The sequence below is a fragment of the Megalobrama amblycephala genome, linkage group LG6, assembly GCF_018812025.1.
Source record: "Megalobrama amblycephala isolate DHTTF-2021 linkage group LG6, ASM1881202v1, whole genome shotgun sequence".
Lineage (NCBI taxonomy): Eukaryota > Metazoa > Chordata > Actinopteri > Cypriniformes > Xenocyprididae > Megalobrama > Megalobrama amblycephala.
Window position 1 is genome coordinate 38,691,817 of NC_063049.1, and position 15,867 is coordinate 38,707,683.

Below are 15,867 nucleotides of genomic sequence, written 5' to 3' on the forward strand. Positions count from 1 at the left end.
TTGATGAAAACATTCCAGGATTGTTCTCCTTATAGTGGAATTCAATGGCCTCCAGGCGGTCGAAAGTCAAAATTACAGTTTCAGTGCAGCTTTAAACGATACCAGACGAGGAATAAGGGTCTTATCTAGCGAAATGATTGGTCATTTTCGGAAAAAATACAACGGTATATGCTTTATAAACACAAATTATCGCCTTGCACATGCTTCCGCTTTCCGTATTCTTCGAAAAGTATGTCCACCGTATGTCCTACGCCTTCCCTATTCTACTTACGGAAAAAAACGAAACCGCGTTCGTTCCATAAGTTGAATAGAGAAGGGGTAGGACATACATTGTAAGCGTTTTGAAGAGTACAGAAAGCGGAAGCACGTCTGGAAATGTATATGGCATGAACATGTTTTCATGAAATTCGCCCTTTCACTGATTAGCCTTGTGAAACATTTTGATCGCATGGATATTGTGTAGGTAGTGGTTGGATATTAAACGCTGCTGAATGTGTAAAATCATAACAGATCACATCAGTATACAGGTTGTTCTGCCGCTGGGGCCTCATTAGGAACCTCATGAAGTATGAAAGCATTAAATGGCAATACGGACAGTTGCACTTCATCATAACCAGCAAAGCAGAAATACAGAAAAGAGGGTTTAATGGAGTGAACTCATCATCAAACTGCCGGTGATGATGTACTGTTGTGTTTAAAGCATCAGGATAGCGTTCGGTTCTTTGTGTACAATGCAATTAAGTCTAAGCCAATAGTAACTAAACTAGACTTTTCATTTCATTGAATAAGGAAAAAAAGTTTCATTATTATTATAATGTTTTTTTGGACATAAGATATTTATAATCAGGGATCCGACACTGAAATTCTTTTGGAAAGTTCAAGTGTGGCACGCATGTTTTATGAAGCGTTTACAGAATGAGACTGACACCACAGATGATTCACATGATAAGATAAAGTTACAGATCATCTTGATGGTGTAATTGTTCTGTTCTACTTGTTGAAGCTTTCACTAATTTATGCAAATGCAACATCACAGTCAGTATCAATGATTGGAGCCACAAATAGTTTTGTGCACTCTTGTTAACCCTGGGAGAGAGATATAAACTACTATTGTAAATTTTGGGTTCTGTAAGATTTTTTTTTTTTTTTTTTGAAAGAAGTCTCTTCTGCTCACCAAGTCAGCAATTATTAAATAAAAAGTACAGTTAGAGACAGTAATTGTGAAATATTATTACAATATAAAATAACTTTTCTATTGTAATATATTATATATTAAATGTCATTTATTCCTGTAATGGCAAAGCTGAATTTTACTCCTGGCTTCAGTGTCACATGATCCACGATCCATTCTAATATACTGATTTTATGCTCAGGAAACATTTCTTAAAAAAACAAGATTTTCTTTCAAATTTAAACAATTTCTAGGCCTACATATTTCAAAATGTATAGACTTCTGAATATATAAGATTATTTACATTTATTTGAATAAGATTATATGGTCCATTTAATAATCATCATTACAAGGTAATACTATTTATTTATGCTGTTAATGAAAGAAAATTATTGTTTTTATATTGAGTGTCCCTGGGTTTGCTGTGTTTCTGGATAGGTGTCCCTGGGTCTGTAAAGGTTGAAAACCCAAGCCTTGAAGATTTGTCCAAAGATTTGTATTTTCTGCACACTTGGTTGCCCCAAACAAAACTGCAGTCTGTTTGTTGAAGTGCCCCAACTGTGCTAGCAATGGCAACCTTGGCTTAGCCAGTGGAGTGCGTTATGGGACTACCTGTTTGAACAACAGATGACTGGGGCAGTGTTTGAAACTTGTTTGAAAACAGACAAACATGTTTGCAATTCTGTTTTAACTTCTCAGTTCTCTTCATGTACCCTGCAGGACAAAGACTCAAAAATAATGTTCCTTCAGAAGGCCATCGATGTGGTGATGCTAGTCAGTGGAGAGCCCTTGGCTGCCAAACCTGCTCGAATCGTAGCCGGACACGAACCAGAGAAGACCAACGAGCTGCTGCAGGTCATTGCTAAGTGCTGTATCAACAAGGTCAGTCCTGCGATTAAAGACCACTCAGCTACTGTACTTCTGTCCTGCAGAATTCGCTCAAAGCCATTTAACTAGTGAATGACTCCAGACTAATGATGTCCAAGCAGGGGGTAATTTATAGATGTATTCATTTAATTGCACCCTTGAGTTTTTCTGAAGGTTAAGGAGCGATGGAACATTGGCAGCAGCGTTATCGGGGGAGCCCACTGATGCCTGCAGGGCAAATAGCAGGTGTGAACATTGGGCTGAATGACAGCTATGCTGCTCTACAGCACACTGGGATATTTTATAGGTCGCAAGAGAAAAAGACATGAAAGCGTCACATTGGTCATAGCCAAATGGTTAAAAACAAAGACTGCAGGGGTGACCCAGGTACTGGAAAATCAACAATCCTGCTCTGTCACCTTTGTGTCTTTGAGCTAAACATTTGACCTCATGTTGCTCCAGGATGATTGTAGAAAGGGCTTGACATTAACTTTTTTGCTCACAAGCCATTGTGGCGAGTGGTTTTCCAAAGTTTCTTGCCACTCAGAATTTTCATTGGCCACAATTTTGACATCAGTACCATGGGGAAAAACTGCCATAGTTTTTTTTTTTTTTTTTTTTAATATTATCTCATAATTTGGCAGCAGATATATGCTTTAACATCTGATCTGTGTCCATTATACTGTTAGACGTGTTTTGCAAAAAAGAACTCAATTTAGTACTGAGAGGCAGCTTTATGTGCGCTCACTTTGGGTGTGAGCACAAAATCTGCAGGAATGAGTAAAAATATGCGCAATATGACACTGAAATTCAAGCCCTGTAACACCAACAATATTCATCGGAAGCAAATGAAACAAGTGAGTGAGGGGAGGCGGGTTTGTGTATCAACTCACTGTCTGAGAGATGAGAGTCAGAAAGCGCAGCTGGTATCATGTATCTATTCTGCAGAAAAAAAGCACTGGAAGCATTTCAGATATTTCAGTATCAATGTGTATCTAAAAATCTATATTTTTGACAACACTATTGCACTTAGTTTATTATTTCAGATGCCTTTTTAAAAGACTACAATTGAGAAATGTAAATAAAATTCAACCCGCAAAAGTGGCTAGTAGGAGTGACTGCGTTACACTCCACTGCTGAAATCCACCTGCATTTGGCGGGTTGGCGGGTGTTAATGTCAAGCCCTGATTGTAGCTAACTTTGAACGGAAACTTCAGGTGAAATTGGCAATGTTGTTAAGGGGATAGTTAACCCAAAAAATGAAAATTGTCATCATTTACTAATTTCTTTTTTCTGTGGAACCAAAAAGGATGTATTTTGGGTAAAAATGTTGTTGCTTCACTTATTCTATGTAATAAAAAGTGGCTGTCAAGCTCAAAAAAGGACAAAAAGTACCATAAAATTATCATAAAGTAATCCATATGACTTGTGTGCTATATTCCAAGCCTTTAGAAGACATATGATAGCTTTCTGTGAGGAACAGACTGAAAGTTATTATCCTATTTCCTTTCATTCTGTCAAATTCTGTCATCCTCATCTGTTCAGTTAACTCTTGATTAACTAAACCCTGAATTATTTTTTTTTCGGTGAGCATGCAGAGGGTTGCTTGGGACTTGTGTTCATAATGCTAAGTTGTTGTTAAACAGCGTGCCTTTTCCTTGTTCTAGCTCTCCAGTGATGAGGCTGTTAGGCGGGTGTTAGCAGGAGACAAGCTGGATCAGAAGGGGAAGCCCAGCACCTCCAGATCCCAGGACAAGGAGAACCGAGAGGGCAGGGAGCGCCACCGAGACCGAGAGGTGAGACCTGCTTGAGGCTTTGACCCAGTGACATTTTAAACCAAACCAGAATTTTCTGTTGTCTTAAATCACTATTCATTCCTCAACTTGTCCCTCTTGGGCATTTTGGTTACGTCTTTGTCTTTTACTCGTTAAAACTGGAATTTTAATAAGGCTTTGCATTTGGGTCCTGATGAAGCTGTAGGGGTTATTTTGGCATTAAATTAAAGTGAAAATTTGATGTAGTCTTTTGCTGTTTGTTCAGGAGAGGAAGGGCATTAAAGAGAGCAGCGGAAGCAGAGAGCAGAAAGATCCAGATCAACCGAAAGATCACGAGAGCAAGAGGGACGACAAGGACCGCCGACAAGATGCCGAGAGGTCTGACAAAGGGCGCGAAAGAGACCGGACAAAAGACAGAGACAAGGACAAGGACAAGAGCCGGGATCGGGAGAAAGACAAGACCAGAGAGAAGGAGCGTGAGCGAGAGAAGGAGAAGGACCGCAACAAGGACAAGGAGAGAGAGCGAGATAAAGAAAGGGATAAGAAAAGGGAACGAGAATCTCACAAAGACAGAGAACGAGACAAGGAGAGAGATCGTGAGCGCGAGAAACGAAGGGAGAGAGAAAAAGAGAAAGAACGACACAGAGAGACCGAGGAGAAGCTGAAGGACAGAGGCGATAGAAAGGTTTGCTCACCAGATTTTATGACTCTGTAGCTTTTTTTAGCCACAATGACAGGCAAATGACCAATTTTACCAGCCTTTTTTTTTTTTTTTTGTCCAATTCAGAGATATAAAGTAATTCTCTTGCACTTAAAGTCCCATTTAAACCTAGAAATGCAGTTTTAGGATTGTGAAAATTTTACAAAATGTTTAACCTCCTGCACTATTTCTTGACCTCAAAGCAAATTTGTGTGCCGTTAAACTTCTGAATTAGTCTTTCTCAGCTTTAAATACACAATAACAACTTGACTTTTTCCATAGATCAAGGCAGTAGAGGAGATCACCAAGTCAAAGCCTCACCCAGAGGTTGCAATTAAAACACATGAAGCCGAAGCAGAAGAGGTAATGTTGATCACTCGCTCACAGCCCTGTGTCTCATTCTGCTTACACCCTTAACGTTTGTTCTGTAGGTATGGGTCATCAAGGCTTGTTGACATAATGTTCCTCATAGTTCTTTATTCTTGTCTTTGTTCCTCTGAATTGGAGGCGGAGGGTGGTGAACTGGAGGTACGAGTCTGTTGTGATTTCAGTGCCAGCTTTGCTTCGCTGTGGAATAATAGGTGTTTTGCATACTTAGCATTGCTCAGGGACAGTCTTAATGGTGGAGGTTGTCTTATCAGGCCTCGACAATTAGGATTTTTTCTGCTGCCCAGGTTAAGCCATTAGTTAAGAATTTTCTCTGGTCCTAAGGCAAAGGTTTGAGGTCGGTAAGATTTTTGAAATGTTTTGAAAGAAATCTCTTATATTCACCAAGGTTGCATTTATTTGATCATAAATATATAGTAAAAACTGTGATATTGTGAAATCTCATTACAATTTAAAATGGATTTCTATTTTAATATTTTTTTTATGTAAATTGTTCCTGCGATGACAAAGCTGAATTTTCAGCATCAATACTCCAATCTTCAGTGTCACATGATACTTCAGAAATCATTCTAATATGCTGATTTGCTGCTGAAGAAACATTTCTTCTTCTTCTTATTATTATTATTATTATCAATGTCACAACTAAAAACAGTTGTGCTGCTTAATATTTTTGTGGAATACATTTTCTTTGTAAAAGACACTTTTGATCAATTTAATGCATTCTTGTTGAATAAAAGTATTAATTTTGTTTAAAAAAAAATCTTACTGATCCCCGACTTTTAAATAGTGTATATATAGCAAATACTAACGTTTCTTTTTAAGATTTTTTTTTTTTTTTTTTTTTTTTTTTTTTTTTTTAAAGTTCAATAAAGTAAATGTTTATATTTTAGTGTTATCATTCACAGGACCATTATCAGGCATTATCAACTTATGGACCGCCTTTTATAGACAGAAGTCGCATTTAACGTGTATAATGGACCAAAGTAAAATAGTAATTAAATCAATAAAGTATTCAATAGAAAAGAAGTGTTTGAACAGATTTTTTTTTAATGTGGCAAAAGGCAGAATAAATATAAATTACATTTGTAAGCTTATATTTTCACATAAATTGCTGAAAATAACAGCAATAAACAATGTATCCCATCCTTGGATACTGCATTTTTGAGAAAATATCTTACATTGAGCTTTTTGTGTGACAGAAAACAAGATGCTCTCTTGTTGCCAAATCAACAGTATACCGTATATAGTCCTGCTATTTATTAGCATTCAGAGTTAAGTAGGGGTGACACGGTTCTTGGTAAAAAATCGAACCGTACCGGTCTGCACGCTCGGTTGCACCACGGTTCATCTCATATCTGACGATGCATACGCATCTATAATGTGGTTTGTAGAAAATAAATAAAACAGATAGGCATAGTTAGGCTAATGTATGTTTCTGTTGGTGGATACGCATTCTGGCTTCCCCTAAACTTTGTTCAGTGCGAGTGCCGTATGCTCTAAATGACCAGTCATTTCGCCGTCATCACCCGGGAGTTGATAGCGCGCAAGCTCAGGTGAGACCTGAACAGCACACGTTGCTATCCGCATTTAACCTAAACTCATTTAAGCCTTGCCAATTTAAACATTCGAATGCAAGGTGCGAAAGAGAACGCTGTGAGAAGAATTGTGCACTCATCCGAAATCGCGGAAGCACGTGTACAGCGTGCAAATATTGATGTCTCCTTCAAGTCTTGTGCTTGAACGGACAAATTCACACAAAATTGTCAACATGCCCGTCATAGTCGGTTATGTCTTAGGTGAACTTATATACTCGAGAAAGAACGCATGTGTTCAGTATCAGTGTACTGATCCGTGTATTATGTCTTAAAGAGACCGCACCTTGCATTCCTGCTGTCTAAATGTGTTTTTAATGTTAATCAAACAACAAAAGACAAGGAAATCACTCATTGCTCATGACTGAATAGTAACTTAATAATTAATAATGATTGATCTTTATTTAATTTATACAGTGAAGATTACATGCAATGTTGTTTTACATTTTATTAGCTACCTTATTCAGTTTCTGTACCTGAAAACTGGATACACGAAAAACCTGAAAAGCTTTATTTATTTGTATCTTTGCTTTACTATATTTATTTGTGCCGTTTGATTATTTCTTCATATTTTCTTTATTTTTATTTGACAATAGTAATTTTTTTACTCGAACATAGCACATAGCAAACCATACCGTAACCGTCAGCCTAAAACCGTGATACAAACCGAACCGTGAGTAATCTGAACCGTTGCACCCCTAGTGTTAAGTCTTTGGCCACTGAGTCATTTCTCACTGATTTTTAAAGGGATAGTTCACCCAAAAATGAACATTTGCTGTTAATTTACTCAACCTAAGGCCATCCAAGATGTAGGTGACACTTTTTTCTTCAGGAGAACAGTAAGGAAATTTTTTAGCTGAAACTGTGGTCCTTGGAGATTCATATACAACATATACAGGCTAAACAAAATGAATACCTTTGACTCCTGATGACACATTGAGGACTTATGAAGTGAAACAATCGGTTTGTGCAAGAAACAGTGGCATGAAAATGTATGTGAACCTCTTGCAGAATCTGTGAAAATGAGAATTATTTTAATAAAATAAGAGGGATAATAAAAATGCATGTTATTTTTTGTTTAGTACTGTCCTGAGTAAGATATTTTACATAAAAGATGATTGCATTTAGTTCACAAGACAAAACAATAGCTGAATTTATTAAAATGGCCCCATTCAAAAGTTTGTGAACCATTGATTCTCAATACTGTGTGTGGTTACCTGATGCTCCACGACTGTTTGTTTGTTTTGTGATGGTTGTTCATGAGTCTCTTGTTTGTCCTGAGCAGTTAAACTGAGCTCTGTTCTTCCGAAAAATCCTCCAGGTCCTGCAGATTCATCAGTTTTCAAGCATTTTTGCATATTTGAACCCTTTCCAGCTGTGACTGAATGATTTTGAGATTCATCTTTTCACACTGAGGACAACTGAGGGACTCAAACTCAACTATTAAAAAAGGTTCAAACATTCACTGATGCTCCAGAAGGAAACATGATGCATTAAGTAGTTGTGTTTGAGTCCCTCAGTTGTCCTCAGTATGAAAACACAGATCTCAAAATCCTACAGTCACTGCTGGAAAGGGTTCAAATATGCAAAAATGCTTGAAAACTGATGAATTTGCAGGACCTGGAGGATTTTTCTGAAGAACAGAGCTCAGTTTAACTGCTCAGGACAAACAAGAGACTCATGAACAACCATCACAAAACATAAAAACAGTCGTGGATCATCAGGTAACCACACACAGTATTGAGAATCAATGGTTCACATACTTATGAATGGGGTTATTTTAATAAATTCAGCTATTGTTTTGTCTTGTGAACTAAATGCAAACATCTTTTATGTAAAATATCTTACTCAGGACAGTACTAAACAAAAAATAACATGCATTTTTTATTATCCCTTATTTTATTAAAATAATTTTCATTTTCACAGATTCTGCAAGGGGTTCACATACTTTTTCATGCCACTGTACATACATGCAAGAAACATCCACAGCCTCGGCTAACGGTCATGAGTGCGTTCACGACAGTCTGGAGCACAAGCTTCCTGTCGCATAATGACGTATGCATGAGAGCAAACTCACACATGAGCTGACACTGTGTTTGTTTGCAACAGAGAGGGAGGACGCGTTTGCTTATCCTGGATGCTGCAACCTATATAAAGAAATTAAAATTGTTCACTTGCGCAATCTCAATCGGCAAGTTTGACTTTTCACAGATTCATCATTGTGCTACAGGAATCTCATGCTTGCATTATATGAATCACCAAGGACCACAGTTTCAGCTAAAAATCTTCTTAGTCAATTTACAGCAAATTTTCATTTTTGGGTTAACTATCTCTTTAAGGGTCTGCTTAGAGCCATAACCCTAAGTGCTTTGCTTTAGCAAATACCCTTTAATATACCCTGATTGGCTGGTATTGTAACTTCATGCATTATCTGACTAAATATTTTTGTGGGCCATGTTGCTTCCCGTCTATGTGTCTTTGCAGCTTCTGTAGCTTCTCATGTGGAGTAGTGAGCTTTTTTGATTTGGCTAGTAGTGCAGCTGTTTAAAGCAAGTGTACTATAAACATAAGTGTGAAAGTCTTAAGGATCTCTGTTGCATTTTGTTTTGTCTTCATTCAGCCTACAGATCTCTCTGAAATTGAGGTAATTTCTGTTTATCCCAAGTGAATCTGTTTCCTCCTATGATGATGTTTCATGTCTGCAACAACAGCCTAGAAGACTTTTGTTTTAGAGGGTTTGTAAAGAAAGAAGGCTCAGGTGATCTTGAGTGATTTCGGAACTCCTAGTGATAATACAGGAAAATTAATGTCTTTCGTCATTCCTTTCAGGCTGAGAGTCCTTCCCGGATCCCAAGGCCCTCGTCGGCTAAAGGACAGAGGCGGTGGCCCAAAGCAGGAGGTCAAGGTACTAAACCTTTCTTCCTTAACAGACCCTATTAATTATTGATGTACAGTGCATTAACACTTTGTTGCATATCCAACTTGATCTGTTTAGTTCTTTTGAGTCTGAAGTCAACTTAAGAAGTCAAATTTTTACAAACCCAGTCTAAACAAACTAAAGGGATAGTTCACCCAAAAATGAAATTTCTGTCATTAATTACTCACCCTCATGTCGTTCCACACCCGTAAGACCTTCGTTCATCTTCAGAACACAAATTAAGATTTTTTTGATATGTTCTTTTGGTATGTTCTCGTCCATAGACAGCAATATAATCAACACTTTCAAGGTCCGGAAATGTACTAAACATATCATTATGAAGCGACGAGAATACTTTTTGTGCGCAAAAACAAAACAAAAATAACGACATTATTCAACAGTCTCTTCTCTGTCATTATCCTTAAGTAGGTGATGCAGTAAGCACAGAGAAGGCTTCCGTGTTTACGTCTGAATGCCGGCTCAGTATTTGCCAAAGCTGATCACATGAGCAGCACGACGCATGCGTATGATGCTGACGCAGGAGCCGGCTAATAATAATAGTAGGCATTCTTATGTAGGACCTTGAAGCGCTGGACATAAGCAACATATGAGAATGACACAGAAGAGAAGATATTGTTGAATCAAGTCGTTATTTTTGTTTTGTTTTTGCGCACAAAAAGTATTCTCGCCGCTTCATAAAATTAAGGTTGAACCACTGTTGTCACATCAACTGTTTTAACGATGTTTTTAGTACCTTTCTGGACCTTGAAAGTGTTGATTATATTGCTGTCTATGGGTGAGTCATATACCTCTCGGATTTTATCAAAAATATCTTAATTTGGGTTCCGAAGATGAACGAAGGTCTTACGGGTGTGGAACGACCTGAGGGTGAGTAATTAATGACAGAAATTTCATTTTTGGGTGAACTAACCCTTTAAAGGTGCCCTAGAACGTTTTTTTAAAAGATGTAATATAAGTCTAAGGTGTCCCCTGAATGTGTCTGTGAAGTTTCAGCTCAAAATACCCCATAGATTTATTTTTAATTCATTTTTTTAACTGCCTATTTTGGGGCCCTTTAAATCTGGTGCTCCACGCCCCAAGAGCTCGCGCTTGCCTTAAACAACATAAAAAAACGTTCAAACAGCTAATATAACCCTCAAAATGGATCTTTACAAAGTGTTCGTCATGCAACATGTCTAATCGCGTAAGTACAGTGTTTATTTTGATGTTTACATTGATTCTGAATGAGTTTGAGGCTATGCTCCGTGGCTAACAGCTAATGCTACTCTGTTGGAGAGATTTATAAAGAATGAAGTTGTTTATGCATTATACAGACTGCAAGTGTTTAAAAATGAAAATAGCGACGGCTCTTGTCTCCGTGAATACAGTAATAAACGATGGTAACTTTAACCACATTTAACAGTACATTAGCAACATGCTAACGAAACATTTAGAAAGACAATTTACAAATATCACTAAAAATATCATGTTATCATGAATCATGTCAGTTATTATTGCTCCATCTGCCATTTTTTGCTATTGTCCTTGCTTGCTTACCTAGTCTGATGATTCAGCTGTGCACAGATCCAGAGGTTCTGCCCTTGTCTAATGCCTTTCATAATGTTGGGAACATGGGCTGGCATATGCAAATATTGGGGGCGTACACCCCGACTGTTACGTAACAATCGGTGTTATGTTGAGATTCGCCTGTTCTTCGGAGGTCTTTTAAACAAATGAGATTTATATAGGAAGGAGGAAACAATGGAGTTTGAGACTCAGTGTATGTCATTTCCATGTACTGAACTCTTGTTATTTAACTATGCCAAGATAAATTCAATTTTTGAATCTAGGGCACCTTTAAAGGTAGGGTAGGCAATTTTTTATGAACACTTTTTGTTATACTGGTTGAACCTCTCTTCACATCCTGATAGCAATCAATAATAGAAGTGGACTAAATATTAAAACATGTACATATATCTTCTGTGGAAGTCTCAAGAGAATTTTTAACACCGTGATGAAAATCACAGCAGCACATCAGATGTTGTTTTATGTGATTTGTCTGAAATTATAACATGGATTGTGTATCTGTTTCAGATGAGACTGAAAGTGAAGGAGGTAAGTGTTGTTTTATTTCAAAAATGCCTACAAAACCAAAACAAACATACAGCCTGCATGTAGGGCTGCATGATTTAACTCAAATCATATTTTGAATATTTTGTCATGTATTGCTTTTTGTCATTCATATATATATATATATATATATATATATATATATATATATATAAAGCATAATAAAATCTCTCTACTGTAGTTGTCTCAAGCTACATTCACATTGTTTTTATGGACTTCATTTAATTTGAATATATTATAATAATGATAATCAATAAAATTCTGTTACAAATTTGGGAAGATGGTTGATGCATGTTGCGTTTTGAAATCCATTATAAGCTACTCAAACGCACAGCAATTGCAGAGATGAGTTTGTGGGGAGCCGCTCCGAGACAGAAAACACCAGATCATGAACTGCTCATGTGTCAAGGAATATATTTATAGAAAGGAAAAAAAACAGTTAAATAGTAATTGTTTATTCAAATTCAGAATTTCCTTGATTTTAATAAATTAATTTAAACCCTTTCTGGAAACATTTTTTTCTTCTTCCAGAAGGGGACATCCCTTCAGCAGAGAAACCAGTCCCCATTGAGAATGGAGAAGCAACGGATTCTGTGCCACCTCAAACAACACACAGGTTCTTTCTTTCTTTCTTTCTTTCTTTCTTTCTTTCTTTCTTTCTTTCTTTCTTTCTTTCTTTCTTTCTTTCTTTCTTTCTTTCTTTCTTTCTTTCTTTCTTTCTTTCTTTCTTTCTTTCTTTCTTTCTTTCTTTCTTTCTTTCTTTCTTTCTTTCTTTCTTTCTTTCTTTCCTAACTTCCTTAATTAGTGCAAATGATCCCATAAGTGTTTTTTTTTAATAAAAAATGGCTACATTTCCGTCCAATGATAACAAAGTAACCCAGTGTGATAATGTGTTGAGGGGATTGTGGGTGGATGGAGTGTATCATGTATGTCCCTGTGAGAGATTGTCTGGCAGTGGAAGTCACTGATGCAAATCCACTGCTTTCACTGCACTGTACCGCAAGATCAAACCACAAGATAGATATCACTCTCTTCCAGATCATTACTCTTGTTCTCAGGACTATTTCTGTAAGCATTTAGCCATATAGGAACTTGCCATTACATAAACTCCCCACGCTTAAAATCACATGCATACCTTACAAAAAAGTGTTTGTGTATTTAAAGTGAACATATTCATTCTTCTTTTGTTTGCAATGTTTTTGTGAGTAGAAGATTACCACGGCCCAGCAGCGCTCGACCAGCAGCCCCCCGTGTCAAGCGACAGGAGAGCTACGCTGATGTGACCCCAGCAGAGAGGTGAGAGATCTCGCTCATCAGGCTCTCAGTTTCCCACTTTATATTAAAGAAGTAAGCTACAAGGGATTTTACCATAGGTAGGGGGTTCTTACGTGAAATACCCTCGTAATATTTTGTGATAGTGATATACACTTCCTTTCAAATGTTTGGAGACAGAAAATGTTTAAAGTTTTTTTTTTTTTTAAGTCGCAATTGACAGAAAATTATTATTTTTTTTATAGATATGAACTCGCAATTCTCTCTTTTTTCAGAAGAGTTATAAACTTGCGATTGCAAGTTATAAAGTCCAACTTACAAGATATAAAAAAAATCAGAATTGTGATATAAAAAGTAATTATTTTTTTAAATTTCGTGGCAGAAACAAGCTTCCAGACAGGATCCTTCAGAAACATATGCTGATCTGCTGCTCAAGAAATGTTTCTTATTATTTTATTATTATTATTATTATCAAGGTTGAAAACAGTTGTACTGCATAGTATTTTTGTTGAAACCATGATACAGTTTTTTTTCAGGATTCTTTAATTCTTTTATTACATTGTCCATGCTAAATAAAAGTATTCATTTCTTTAAAAAAAAAAAAAAGTCTTACTAACCCCAAACTTTTGAATGGCATATGATAAAAAAACATCAGTGTTAATTAAATCTAAGAAAAAAAACTTTTCAAGTTGAATTTAAGCATGACTGGTTTTCTCAGGCTGGGCAGTGGCAAGACCACTGCAACGGTCATTTTGGATGGCAAGAAGTTCTCTGAAGATGAGGATGATGAAGATGGGCAGTTTGTGGTGGAGGAGACCGCTCCGCCTCCCTCTGACATACCAGAAATGGAGGTAGTGTTGGCGCTTTTTATGCATGTAGTATTTAGGTTAAAAAAAATCTGCTTGATTCAGACTAAATTGACTTATTTTTCATTACAGCGTAATTCACTTGAACTGCAAGGGGATGATAAACATGGTGAGTCTTGAATAATAATAATTCAGCCTGAAATGAAAATTCAAAAATGATGACTGTTGTGAATTAAAAAATTAAAATCATGAAAGACTGAATGGTTTCCATTTGTTCATAGGTGGGCTTGTGAAAAAAATCCTGGAGACAAAAAAAGACTATGAATCATCTCCATCCACAAAGTCAAAAGAACAGGTATGACATTGTTTTAAGCTCTGTGTTGTTCCTGTTAATACCACTAGGTGGCGGTGCTATTCCATCTTCCATGCTCCAAGTTGTTTTTTTTACAACCAAATTCCAGTAACATGAGTAAATGCATTTCAAAATCTCTTTATCAAGGGAATCAGCATTTTTTTTGTGCCGTAAACAATACCTAAGGGATGTGTCTGTCTCTCTTTTTTTATTTCCAAAGCCTGACCCAGTGTACCGTCAGTTTACTAAAGAAAGCAACTTTGCAAATGGAGTGGAGAAATGAAATTGCGGTCCCTCAGAGCCATTTGAAGTGTTATTCTGTTCAGCTGAGCTTAAATAATTAGGGCAAAATAAGCATGATGGCTCCATACATGCTGTTTTAGATGTTTTTGTGGTTAACATGGTTAACAATTGTGGCCTGTTTGTTTGTGAATTTTGTTGGTTTTGGTTACCGAATTTTGGTTACCATCAATGGAAAACAGATTAATATTAGGGTAGTATTTCATTTCCAAAGAGCAATAAAACAAATTACACAGACAGCATCTCTTCAGTTACAGAGTTTAAGTGCGGTTTAGGCTATGTAGTTTTCTTCTGTTGCCATAAAATTTGTGTAACAATTTTTCAGGAATGCTGGAATATCATTGTCAATCCAAAGTGGCACTTTATCAATATCTTCCCAAATTTTTAGCTTGCTTTTGGGTTGGGGTGGGCGATATGGCAAAACAAAATCACAATTTTTTTTCAGACAGGATCACGATCCATGATCAACAAAAAAAAGGAAAGGCCAAAGTAGGGGTGGGCAATACTAAAAAATATCTAAAGTAAGAATAAAGATGCAAATTATAGGACAAATACAATACCACATACAAATGAAATAAACAGTGCATTAATATTTTAGTCTACAGTAGGTGTATTTACTGTAATAGTAGCATTCAGATAAGAAATTGAATAAACAAATGTAATAATACAACTCCACTGTATGAATTAAATATACACTGATTCTTAAAAATACTGAAGTTATTCAGTGAAGAGCAGTGAGTGAATTTCTCTTTGTATTTTGTTGTTTGATTAACATAAATGACTCCGATAGCAGCAGGTTTATTAGGCTGCTGTCACTTTAAGACCTAATGCACAGATCTAATAAATTACTGACATCTGAACTGTTTACATTCACTTAAGATATAAATGACTGTTTATGTAAACCTAGTGTGTATTTAACAGTTAAAGCGCAATAAGATTTAGTTCAGTACTCACGCTGTCTGACAGGCATTTTAGGTGTACACGCTCAGAACAGTGTGCTAATAAAAAGTTTAACTGGCATGGCTTTAAAATGCCTGCAAATAATAAACTTTCATGATGGTGAAGAACTGCACTGTAATGTGAGTGTAACCCTACCACTGCATTGCTAAACATGTACATCGCGTTGTACAGTATGTTGGGACGGTGGCAGCAGAACTGCCACTGATGCTACGATACTACGATCTCTCTTCAAAGGCAGATCGTGAAGACATTTTAATCGTTCGCAATCTAAAATCGTGATATCACACACCCCTTCTTTGGGCTATTTGTGAGCCAGGGAAGATGGGAACAATGTGATTTGAGTGTTGAAGCCATCCTGTCCGTGCCCTGGTGGAAAGGGTGGTCTGCACTGGGTGGTCCACACTAGCCGGAATGTACGCTCCGGTCTATCTGTCCGTCATTGGCTTTAGGCCTGATGGATGCAGCGTTTGGTGGTGGCCTTCATGCAGAACCCTCACCTCTTCACCCTGACTTCCCACCTTAGTCACATGCTCAGAGTGTGAGTTGGCAGTAGGGACATATTGAGATGTTGGAAATTGTAAGGAATTTTGACTCTGTGGCAGTTTTCATATAACCATTCTGGTTCTTTAATGGTTCCT

The 15,867-nt window shown here is 37.0% G+C and overlaps 1 protein-coding gene across 4 annotated transcripts in view; it reads left to right on the top strand.

Moving 5' to 3' along the window:
- Positions 1–15,867, top strand: part of traf3ip1 (TNF receptor-associated factor 3 interacting protein 1) — a 33,327-nt gene that overhangs the window by 6,111 nt on the left and 11,349 nt on the right. The window contains exons 3-15 of one of the 4 annotated variants that reach the window (XM_048194556.1): positions 1,871–2,053; positions 3,706–3,834; positions 4,079–4,498; positions 4,796–4,876; positions 5,021–5,041; positions 9,113–9,136; positions 9,322–9,397; positions 11,504–11,524; positions 12,071–12,155; positions 12,749–12,835; positions 13,530–13,662; positions 13,750–13,786; positions 13,899–13,972. In XM_048194556.1, the coding sequence (XP_048050513.1) occupies positions 1,871–2,053; positions 3,706–3,834; positions 4,079–4,498; positions 4,796–4,876; positions 5,021–5,041; positions 9,113–9,136; positions 9,322–9,397; positions 11,504–11,524; positions 12,071–12,155; positions 12,749–12,835; positions 13,530–13,662; positions 13,750–13,786; positions 13,899–13,972 (1,371 nt within the window). The remainder of the gene's footprint in view (positions 1–1,870; positions 2,054–3,705; positions 3,835–4,078; positions 4,499–4,795; positions 4,877–5,020; positions 5,042–9,112; positions 9,137–9,321; positions 9,398–11,503; positions 11,525–12,070; positions 12,156–12,748; positions 12,836–13,529; positions 13,663–13,749; positions 13,787–13,898; positions 13,973–15,867) is intronic. The other 3 variants (XM_048194557.1, XM_048194558.1, XM_048194559.1) reach the window with 3 other exon arrangements.